We start from the raw sequence: 12,428 nt of genomic DNA on the forward strand, positions 1-12,428 counted from the left end.
TCAGGTTTCCAAGCCCCCCTCTTGTGGGAAAATAGGGATGTATGCCGCTGACCCTCCCGTGGCCCCCTGGCACACCGTGCACGTCGATATATTCGGGCCGTTAACCCGGTCTACGCTGGGGAACAATTGCCTATTAGTTCTAGTTGATATTTTTTCAAAATTCATTATCCTACTACCTCTACGGAATTTCAAAGCAGCTACGATAACTCGCGCTCTTCGGACGCGAGTCTGGCAGATACTGGGAGCCCCCGCTATCATCGTGTCGGACAACGCTTCTTATTTCCGCTCAGCGGAATGGCAAGCCATGTGCATGGAGTGGGCCATGAAGCCTGTTTACTCCAGCGCTTACTTCCCCCAGGGGAATATGTCCGAAAGGGTGAATAAAGTCCTAAAAAGCGTGTTCACAGCTTATTACAGAGAAGATCAGACTCTATGGGACCGAGACATCGAATTTATTTCGATAGGCCTCAATAGTGCTGTTCATTCTGCCACTGGGTTCCCCCCCTCTGTCCCGTTTTTGGGCCGCAGTTTCGCTCACCCTCTCCTTAATATTTGGGGACTCCCTCCCGTAGATGAGGCTTGGGACCCTTCAGCACTCGAAGCTATCGTTGATTCCGTGGCAATTAATTTGCAAAGGGCCAGGGAACGGGTTTCCGGGGTAATACTCCGCTCAAGGGACGGCGCACTCACAGGTGAAAGAAAACAAAAAAAAACATCACGTAATTAATAAGATGTGACGGAAGCAGTGCGCCTCAGCACACTGCAACATATAGGTAGAGAGATTTGAAGATACATACCGATAGATAAATTTAGAGAGATATGGATATATAGTGAGGTATAGATATATATAGAGATTGAGGGAGATATAGTGATATGGAGAAATGAATGGAAAGCGATATAGAGATATTAACTGATATATAGGTATATAGAGCTACAGAGATTTAAAGAGAGATATAGATGGAGAGAGTTGTTTGTATGTGTGTAAGAACTTAAAAAAAACTGCAAAAATTAATTAAAGATGCATTGATTGCATGCCAGGTATTAGCTTGTATCATATATATGTGAATATTTGATTGTTTATTATTTTATCACATATATATTACAAAACAACAAAAAAGTGACAGAAGTAGTCCATAAACTGAATTAACTTTCGCAATTTGATCCCTAAGAGGACAGAACGGGTATGTAAAGTTTCATAAAAACACTTATCTCCGAAGTAAATTAAGCTAAACGTTAGATACTACGAAACAGCTAAAAAAACCTTATTTAAATAGAGTAAAATATGGTTTACAGTCATAAAGTCACATCAATGATGCTGTTCAAATAAACATAAAAATAATAAACAATATACAATCTATAAACATTGTTTTGGTAATGTACGAAACTATACAGGAATTTTATGCATAAATATTTATGTCGTGTGTATCTTCAAATTTTCGGAATTTGAAATCAAAGGTAAAAACAGGTTATTTTGATTTGAAATAAAAAATCATGTGTTCTAATAGAAAAAAACTTAATTTTTAAATATATATATTCATATTAATAGGTTTGAAAATATTACGAGTTATGAATTAATAAGGCCGGAATTCCAAGACACCAAGATAAAAGTTTGGGAGTTGAATATACTACACCTGTACCCTAACTGTATTACAAGTACACAAAACAGCTCTCAAACCTTTAGATAAAACACGGCCAGTCCTTTAATTTTAGTAAACGGATTTTGGTGTCCTATCTGTAACCTACCTGTTGTCCAAACTTCCGCGCACGCGCAGAGCTCTTTTTTTTTTCTCGGTAATTTCGTCTAGATGGCACTATAGTCACTTTTGTGAACATCGGGGGACGTACCAAGCGAATTGGTGTGCGCCTAGTGGTATTTTATGGTAGTTATTGTAGCAAAACTATCCTGAAATACATTAGGTGCACTTTAATGATCACAATCAGAAATAATCGCAATTTAAAGAGTACATGAGAAAATTGGAAAGTTAGTTTTTTTTTTTTTGCAATGGTATTGCTATCTCTATATTTTTTTCCGTAACAATTATATCGATGGAAGTTAAACGTGCACTAGAATGCGTTGAAAACAGTTTCTAGCCTTGCGCAGGCCACCGTTTATTCAAACGGTTGCCGATCTGTAACCTTACTGGGATTCGGTTTGGACACGTTCTGGAATATGGCCCACGTGTTAGGTTACGGTTGTATCCCAACAAGGCAGTGCTTATTCGCTTCTTTACCCGAACGTCTTGGAATACCGCCCTAAGGGGATATTATTTGAATTTTCTTGACAATTTTGAATAAATAAATTATTTTCTTTTAATTTTTCTCCAGACGTTACACCCTAATTTCTCTATTCGGTCTCTGCCTGCCATCTTTCCGTAACAAGTTCTTCTTCCACACGATACAGCAGCACTTTCGCTGCCGAGGTCGTGTTACCACGGCCTGCCTGCGCTCTGCGAGTTTCGGCACATTGCCGTGTCCCGTGTCGCCACGGCAACACCCAGTGAACATGCCATGCAAGCTTTCTGCCCATTGTTTAGGCGGTTTCCTCTTCTCCCCGCACGCCATTGTTCTCGCGTCAGGCAGGCGCCAAGAACCCCTTCTCTTCCCCGCAGCGTACCATGGTCCAGTCCGCGCCCCCCTCACGCAACTAGTCCGTTACTGGGGCCACTTTGTATCTCTCCGCAGAGCAGTATGTCCTGCCCCTTTACCATCTGCGGCCCTATGATTGCTATGTTTCTGCTAGTAGCCAGAATATGCAATATAGTGGTGAACCCCTATTATTTCTGCCCCCTTCCCCTTTCCCAGCAAAAGGCCAAGAGAAATATGCATTTCCAAATATAGGGCGCAATTGTTTCCTTCACGTCCCAGAATATACCTCTTCAGTAGCTCTTGAAAGAAAATATTATATATTTTCGCAACGTTTTAATGTAACGATGCTATTGTATATAGCCTAGTCAGTTTATTTTTTCCATATCCTTATGTAGTGAAGTAACACGTGCTCTTAATACCTGCAAATTGTTTATATTTTTTTTCCGCAGGTATGAATTGTGATTTATTACTGGAATAAACAAATTAATAATTTAAATTCACTCACATAAATGTTTAAAAAAGGTTCCGTCTTTTTTTTTACACTTTGCTTTCATGTATCGTTATTGACCATACTATTGCTGCGGGTGCAAATTCGATGTAAGCTGGTTCTTAATAATAAACTAATTAAACAGTTGAGCTAATTTCAGTATCTCGGATAAATGCTATCACCCTTCGAATAAAACGGGGGAAAACAAAATCAATAATTTGTTCAATAGCATGTGCAGTTAAATAATAGATCAGTATTAAATAAAACAAGAAAATAAACTATGCTTAAAGTCTATTAAAACATGATAGTACTTACTACAACTGACTGGCCTGAATGAAGCATATACATTTGTCGTCGTCACCAGCAAGGTCAGGAGTAGAATAAAGCACTCAGATATCCGATTTTAACTATTATAAGCCTATAGTCGCAACAAAGGAAAATAAAATTCGAATAAAATCTTGGCATCCACAACTCTACATTTTGAATAATGTAATAGTGAAAAGACTTCTTAGGACTACGCAGGTAAGATGCTCTGACACGGTCAACATCCTCGACAGACACTTTTGGTCGTCCCGCGCTTTTCCCTTTACAAACACATCCGGTAGTTTCGAATTGCGTATACCATCGGCGGATGTTTTGCCACATGGGGGTCAGAATTAAATTTTAAATGAAACGCACTTTGAACTGAAATTACAGATTCACTCTTAGAAAATTGCAGAACATAAAACACTATACTTCCAGGAGCCGCCATTTTTCGTAGGTGGCGCTGCAAGCGAGAAAACAATGAAGCAGTACTCGCGCGTGCGCTCATGTAGAACTGTTTGAGTTACTCTTTAATTGTGACCAGTAGCGGATCCAGAAGGGGGGGGGGGGGGGCTAAGGGGCTCAAGCCCCCTCCAAAAGCATCTGGGTCCACTATTGTTTTAGTGTTTGCCTTGATAAATCCTAGCCTCAGCTGGGTCAAGCCCCTCCCAAACCAAAATCCTGACTCCGCCACTGATTGTGACCTTAAACCAACACTCCACAACGCTTACAGTAGATACGTACTCTTAAAATGTATAGTTGGGACACTCTCTTATGCACATGCTGTATCATATGACTTGCGGAAATGAGGTAGCTGATACCAGACAAATAATGGAGGAACACGACGTGACTCGCCTGGCAGGCAGGCCGGGGAGCCGGTGCTCTCGAAGTAGTGGGTCGAGCAGCGGCACTTGTTCGCCGTGCACTCAATGTCCTGCCCCAGGCCGCTGCAGTCCTCGGCCGAGGCGCACTTGTCGCCCAGCGCTGCAACACCGGGCAACACCGCCTCGCACTCTGGCAACACTGCACGGCAGCACACACTCGCTCCCCGACGCAAGCGTCGTGGGTTGAAGTACGACCATTGGAGACGATGAGAGGCATCATTGTGCTCTCAGAGATAATCAAAATGGGTGAGTAAACGTCTGCCATCTGCCATATCCATGACGGAAAGAAGTAAAGGTGATACCAAGGAGTACAGAAGTAGAGAGAGATTTCACTCCCTGGTTGAACCTCTTTCCTTATTTTTTTCTCGGATAACCGCCACTAAGTAATGTAATAATAACAATAACCAGCGTGAAATAAACCATGCAGAAATGTATTTTATATACGTATTTTATTAATGCATAATGTTAAATTATGGTTTTAAAATAGTTTTCGAACGGTTTTTTATTTATTAAATGTATGTACAAAAATTGAATTCAATGTTATTGTTTAAGAAGGTAATTTTGTTTGTCCCAATACTGCAGGATCTAGGTCTCCATATTGTATAGGATCTAGGGTGTTATTTTTATTCCAGATTAATGGAATTTTTTAATTCCCCCCCCCCCCCCCCAAATTTTTTAAAAATTAGAATAGTTCAGATAATAACTTAGGTTATCATCTATCCATCAAATTAATAACTTATTCTGAAGTCCAACAAATACACATAACCTAACAACCCCATGTTTACTTGTAGATTATCAAATATTTATTTTCAACTAAAATTTTTCACATCGTTTCTAGGCTTAAATTTTCACAGTGCGGCACCCAACATCTTCTTCCAAAAGTTTTCTTCTTAACTTTTTCCAGCTCAAATTTTTAAATAACTCAAAGTAATACCAAAATGCATTCGTTTCAAATTCAAGCTATAAAAGTTTTAAATTTTTAAACGAACAGTGACACCAACACCTACATTCAAAAAATAAAAGAAATAATTATTTAGCATGAATGCTTTTAAACAAGTAAACTAAAGTAAATTTCGAAAATAAAATCAGATTCTTTCATCAAAGTCAAATTATTAAACATAAAATTATAAAATTATAAATTTAAAATAGCTTTCTCACGTTGGCACAAGTCTTTTCCACAGTCTTCAATAAGTCATCGAAGGCCCTATCTAGTGACTATCCCCTGGGTGATACCACGCGCATGTCTCCCCCCCCCCCCCCCCCCCCTCCAGCAAACGCTCTCGTGACTTCGGTTGCAGCCGGAGCTCTTTATCCAAGCGCTACCCATTTCAGCCATGTCTCGCGCCAACTTTTGCTGAGGTGAACCTTCTTTGGGCGCGATGAGAGTTAAATTGCTAAGACCGAATTTCAATGCAATTTTTTCGTGAAACATTGTTGTGAAATGTTACTGACGCCAAAATGACAGAGAATAGGTACTTGGATAAAGAGGTATAAAGAGAAAACTATGCTATATATTTTTCTGGGCTCGTTTTCGTTTTCCTCTTTGTGCAATGATTCGTTCCCCACCAAAAAAAAAAGAACCGAGAAAGACAGATGAACGAAAGTATAAGGATGTGTGTGCGCGCATGCGCTTGTTTCAAAAAACAGAAATATATATCCTATACAATCAGCCGCAAGTGCCTTGAATTTTATATTTGCTACCAGCGCACTCGCGTTCCACCTTATTCAACCAGCAGCGTAGAGAGCGCTGTTGAGACAGTCCCTGCATTCCCCGCCTATTATGAATTTCATATTTCATTCAGAGATTTGGCATGTCCCAAATGACAGAATTTCTTGAAGAAACAATAACACGCACGGTTTTTCTTTATGGTATATGTATAGCAACAGTGAGAAAAATTATTTATAAAACTGTACTTCTCTCTCTCTCTCTCTCTCTCTCTCTCTCTGCCATTTTACCCGTATGATATACTTACGAGTCGAAGTTTTAATTGCCAAGGAAGTTACATGCGCTCTTTTTATGGTTCGTGTATAATCGCGTTTGCATATATGTAGTTAAAATGCCAAATTTTGTATTCAACGTATGTCATAATCACTACAAAATGACTAAAGATTATGGAAAAATATAAATTACTCCTTCCCAAAAATATCTTTGTAGTAAATGGGTGAATGCATGAAAAACGAAAGACAAATTTTGTGTTAGTAGAAGTAAGTTCAAACCAACGATATTTTTACACTGCTACTTAATTTATAATTGTTTTAATTTGTTTTGAATGTTAAACCATAGGTTATACAAGGTATGTATTTCGTGCAAAATATTTTGAACTTTTTGATAATTATCAAGTCGCTCAGAGTAACAAGTTTATTTACTGAATTTATTTATGCAAAATATAATAATATATAATTATTGTTCAGAACTTTAATCATTTTTTTTTTTTAAGTAAGTCTAAGGGTTCCGACACCAGCGTGAATTACAGAACGTATTTAGAGGAAACTTTTTGTTCGTAAATTGACAAGTAGGTTGTATAGCATTAATGAAGTTAAAAATGGAAAGATTTTATTAATTCTATACATTTAGACAAATCAAATGAAAGGGAGAATGTAAAAATTAGCATAATACATTAAAAAGAAATATGTGCGAGTTTTTTTTTCTTCTGTTTATCATAATATACTACCTATATAATAGATTGGTTAGGGTATATGCTGTCATCATGGTTAAATATCTTTTCGAATACACAAAACCGTGAGGTAGTAAACTGGAACTTAATTTACATAAACAAGAAACAGGCTTACACGTAACCACTTTCAAAATACAAGGCTATTTATGTTTGTTTAAAATGAATTCTTGTAGGCTTTGGAGTGTCAGTGTAGTGATTTGTTTTTAAATATAATGTGAGTTACTTTGTTCCTACTTTATAATTTCAGCATTGCAGATTTTCTTGTTTTGTGTTATAGAATAGTTCATCAATACAGCAGAGTCCACTGAATTTAAAAATAATAAAAATTAACGTTAATAATTACATGAATATATAATTTTCGCTGTTCCATAACATTTTTCTAGAAATCAAGAAAGTGCAACAATTTACAAACCTTATTCATACCCTATCTTACCAAGACTAAAGTAAATAAAAGTGCTTATGTTTGTAAAAAAAATTCAAATTAGTATTTATTTAAAATGGATTTGAGTCAAAACTGTCTGTTTACTAATATAAGTCTGTAGTTTCCTTGTCTGTATTATTATTATTATTATTATTTTATAAATATTCACAATTTTTGTTGTTGTAGTTATTCATACTAACTTTCTATTAACATTATATTTCTTTTCCTAAAAAATTTCTTTTTTCCATAATGTTTATACAAGTATGTAGACGCATACATAATACCTTGACGACAATTTGGTGTGATGTAAGAGTGAACAACTAATGCTTTCCCAAGGTTATTATTAACGTAGCATTTAACCGCTGTGTTTTTTATACTATTGTAATAATTTAAATTCTGTGGTCAGAATGCATCGCAAGGTGTCCCCAGCGCGCTGCGTGTAGACCGGGCGGTGCGGCAATGGTGACGTGGTGCGCAGTGGAGGACGAGTTCAGGCAGCCGGACGGATTCACCTCCCCATCCCTCCACCAAGGCCACGATGAATGCGGGGACAACCCCGCTGATGCCCTTGGTGGCAGGCCGGCGACGCAGCTCTCGACCACCGAGGCCTCTCGTGAGAATGGCGCATTAGCGAAATGAGTGAGTGGGAGAAACGGGACTACCCTGGGAAAACCCAGAGATAATTACAACCTCCATTATAAAGTGACCCCACTGGATGCCATACAACTGTGCGTATTATTCTTAACATTGTATTGAAACATCGTTGCAGAGAGTTGAGAATATATGTTTATTAGCTTTTCAATCGTTAAATCACTGTTTTTAGCATTAATATGTTGGTTAGTTTAATGCTACTAAAATACTTTTTATTACATATATTATATTTGTTTTGGGTTTGTATTATCTTTTCATAAAGTATTGGGTTGCCATGATGGATTTGGCTGCTACCTCGGAGGCACGACATTAAAAAGTTTGGTGTTGGACGAGTTTGAAAATGGAGAGCCATTTTTGTTTATGTCAGTTTTCGTTTGTATTAAAGATAAGTTGGTTCATTCTAATATGTAACTCATATCATTCTATATCATGGTTATAAAATATAGTGTTTAAATCGTCGAGAATGATGTATTTCATGAGCAACGACGGTAATAGCCATTCATGGAAAGTTTCTGTGTCCATAGTTAATACTAGTTTTGACACTATTAATATGCATTGAAGGCTTTGAATTGTAAGTATATATGTTTAAAACATTATTTTGTGTCACTATATTTGTTTCTCCATGATTGTTAGAATGATTTATTAACAAATTACTACATAAAGCCCAACCATTGAATAAGTTATCAACCCAGAGATGGTTCTACCGATGAGACTAGTGCGGTATAAAATTAAACGACATTCTCACTTTTCACAACCAACAAATTGATTTAAAACTATTTTGAACTGTTGTTTTATGAGCCCTACCTATTGACATCGAATCAGGATTATTTTACGCCAGAGTTGCTTATATACATAATCGGAATAGTTTTATATGTAAGTGAATATAATTGGTTCACTTAATGTGTAAAAGGTTCAATAATGGTTTAGTTTCACATGGGTGTTTTCATAGTTCTGGTGTAATCATGTTTTTTTATTATCATTATTCTCAATAATATCAATTATAAATTAAATTGTTTTAATTTATGACAGTTGAACATGGTGCCCAACTCATACTTTTATTAGTATGTCCAAATTGTAATATAAAAAATAAAGGTAATTAATAAACAATGTAATTATTCATCACTACACCTTAAAATAGTGGTTTTTTGAGTTGTGATTTCTGTAGAATCACAAAAAAGTGGCTACCCAACTCTTGAGGCAACGAAAGGTAATTTCTTTCTTTCTTGAGTGCTTTAACAGTTACACAAACCTGGACACTAGGCGATTGGCTAGATGTTACATGGGGAGAAAAATACATCCCGTGACAGCATCCCAGGTTCAAGGTCCGAGAATGAAGTAGGCATGGAAAGGGGGGATCAGTCCACCATATTAGTAGAACACACAGACACTAGTGAGATTAATGTTCAGACTAAGTCGGACATGGTGGACTGACAGTAACAGCTGGGACGGCCGATCGCAACATTAAACCCCACACACGATGAGAATATCCATATAAGTTTAGACATGTTGCAGACCATGATTCATAGGTTGATACGAGATGCCAATCGGAGCTTCATGCTAAAATGGATAGTACCAATTAGGAGCTTCATACTAAATTGGATAGTACTAAAAATAAGCAGCTTCATACTAAAATGGATAAAATGGATAGTACTAATCAGGAACTATGTAATGAATAAGGACAAATAACAGAACGAGTAACACAGCAAATTACTGGTTTGGAGTCCAGCATAAAAAATTTAGACACGGCTAAGCAGTTACAAGACTATCAAAATAAATGTCAACAAGCTACTAACAGTTTAAGAACCGAGGTGACAAAAATGCATGATCAGCTATCAGCTTATGTAGACGAAGTATCAGAGCAGGTAATACAAAATCACACAATGAAACTGCTTATTAGGAAAACCATGTTTAATTTTGGGCACAATATAATGTTCCGTCATCATATAGTAATGATATTCTTTATCGGCGACATTTATCAATCGTGAGAGCACAAAGATCTGTAACTATTATGCTTCCGCTGCATGTTTATCGTTGCTGATAGATATAAAATCGTCATTACAGGAGTTGTAACAGTTTCCAAAACTGAAGAACTCACATTTACGGTCATCCTAATTTTTAAATAATACTAAGAGATTATTTTTAGGGCATTTACTGTGCATTATAAACTGTTTAACTAACTTGCTTCCAGTTGAATTTCCCCCCTTAAGTTTGAAACGTATATTAACATTCAAAGCCATGATTAGAACTATTTCATTGAAATATGTTACCTCGATGGTGTATGTCAAATGACATTGTTTTAAAATAATCTCCCCCATTGCAAGAATCATTCAAATAATGGTTAAAGTCGTGTTCCAAACAGTGCTTATCTACTTTTAAATTCAGGTTTTGGTTGCTATGGAAGGTGAATTTGAGCTCATGTATGAGAGCTATGAGAGCTTCCTAAATTTAGACTCCAAAAATTGAAACCATAATGAACCTTACTTTGGTAGAGACTAAAATGGCGATTCTGAGGATTTTACGTAGAGCGACAAGGCCTGGAGACCACGACACTGTTTAATTTATACACGATTTAAATTCCACATGCGCAAAAACCGAATTTTGGCAACGCACTTTGTGATACTTAATAAAAACTAAACATTTTTTTTCTGCAGTATTAATTTTGAACTTTTTTTTTACTCTCCCATTTATGTACAGCAATCATGTCAGACAGACAACCGCAAAAACCTCGCTCGTAAGAAATAAATTTTTCCTCCTAACCTTAACCAAAGACACGGCCACCAGCTCGTCTACGGTACTGGGTACCGTGTGCTCAGTGGCGGAGGCGAGCACCCACCTGTGACATTGACGCAGTGCGCGCCGTCGTGGCTGAGGTGGAGGCCCGGGGCGCACTGGCAGGAGCCCCGGGAGCACACTGCTTCGCCCACGTCCACCACGCAGTCCAGGTCGTCCTGACACGTCCCGTTCAGACCTGCAACCACCCCGCCAGCCCGTGTCCCGTTACCTGCTCGGAGGCACGACCATTTGGGCGAACCCCTCTGGTGATTCCTGTGTCTGCTTTCGAAACTTTAACGAAACGGCTGCCGTACATACTTTTGGGCATTTTGAGGAACGAATCTTTTCAAAACACACTGCTACATGTTGCATCTACACTATTTACTCTATGTATCATATCAATATGGACGAAGAAGAGTCTGCAAGTCTCAAAACTATTAACAAACCTGCTTGGTTACAGTTATCTAAAATACCATTGTACTCTGATATTGATAAATCTTAAAGACGAAAATGAAGTCTTTGTCTAGGCACCGAGTATGGACTGCATTTGACTGTAGTAGTCGAAACAGAAACTTATCTGGAATGCATTACCTTAATACTTAACATCAATAAACAATGTTGGGGACAGCGAATGACCACACCAAGTTCACATTTTCTAAAAGGGAGAGAGAATAAAGTCAATAGTTGTAATAGTCAATAGAAGTCAGAAGTGTAATGGAAAAGTGTAATAGTAAAAGAAATGTAATAGTCAAAAGAAGAACACATCTCCTTAACGTAAATGCAAGCTCTATTACACGAAACCCCCATTCGTCTTAGCCCAAACATGTAGAAAGTTCTAGAAGATGAAACGGGAGTCCATATAGGATAATGTTTCGCTGGCAGTGTTTTTGTTATGAAGATAATTATTGATAAAAAATGAAAATTTATATATTGGAACTGCATTACCTACATCTTATTAGTTGACTTCATCACAGCTTTTGACGAAGTTTAGAGAAGGTACATAATTACAGAAAAATTCCAAACTATCTTGTAGCAGTGCTGAAAACCTTTATCATAGAACCAAAATCTGTATGTGACAAAAACCGGAGATGTTGCGTGAAGATATCAACATGGGCATTAGACAGGACTGTTCAGTGCACCTGATGGTATTTAACTTCTACACTGAAGGAGCAAATCTTCGGTAGAAGAGCAAACAGATATGTTACAATAATTACACTTTCAGTGATAAGTACTTTGTCTTGCTTCTCATATTTTCGAACGGTCTAGCAATAATCACAAAACTCTAAATAAACATTAAAATTGATGCTGTTTAAACCCCAGAAAATTATTAAGTGGTGTAGCTGAGTAAAACAGGATCAAATAATTTCTCTCAAGTTAGATGTATGCTGGTTCTTAATAACAAACTAATTAAACATATGAGCCATTATAAGTTTCTCGGATAAATGCTATCACCCTTCGAATAAAACGGGGGTAAACAAAATCAATAATTTGTTCAATAGCATGTGCAGTTAAATAATATATCAGTATGAAATAAAACAAGAAAATAAACTATGCTTAAAGTCTATTAAAACATGATAATACTACTGACTGGCCTGAATGAAGCACAGACATTTGTCGTCGTCACCAGCACAAGGACAGAAGTAGAATAA

The 12,428-nt window shown here is 37.3% G+C and overlaps 1 protein-coding gene across 2 annotated transcripts in view; it reads right to left on the reverse strand.

The window, feature by feature from the left end:
• LOC134531479 (multiple epidermal growth factor-like domains protein 10) overlaps nt 1–12,428 on the reverse strand; it is a 157,069-nt gene that overhangs the window by 46,875 nt on the left and 97,766 nt on the right. The window contains exons 9-10 of one of the 2 annotated variants that reach the window (XM_063367189.1): nt 10,841–10,975; nt 4,232–4,360 (exon numbers count right to left, since the gene is read on the reverse strand). In XM_063367189.1, coding sequence (XP_063223259.1) covers nt 4,232–4,360; nt 10,841–10,975 — 264 coding nt within the window. The remainder of the gene's footprint in view (nt 1–4,231; nt 4,361–10,840; nt 10,976–12,428) is intronic. The other variant, XM_063367190.1, reaches the window with a different exon arrangement.

Source organism: Bacillus rossius, chromosome 3 (genome assembly GCF_032445375.1).
Source record: "Bacillus rossius redtenbacheri isolate Brsri chromosome 3, Brsri_v3, whole genome shotgun sequence".
NCBI classification, from domain to species: Eukaryota; Metazoa; Arthropoda; class Insecta; order Phasmatodea; family Bacillidae; genus Bacillus; species Bacillus rossius.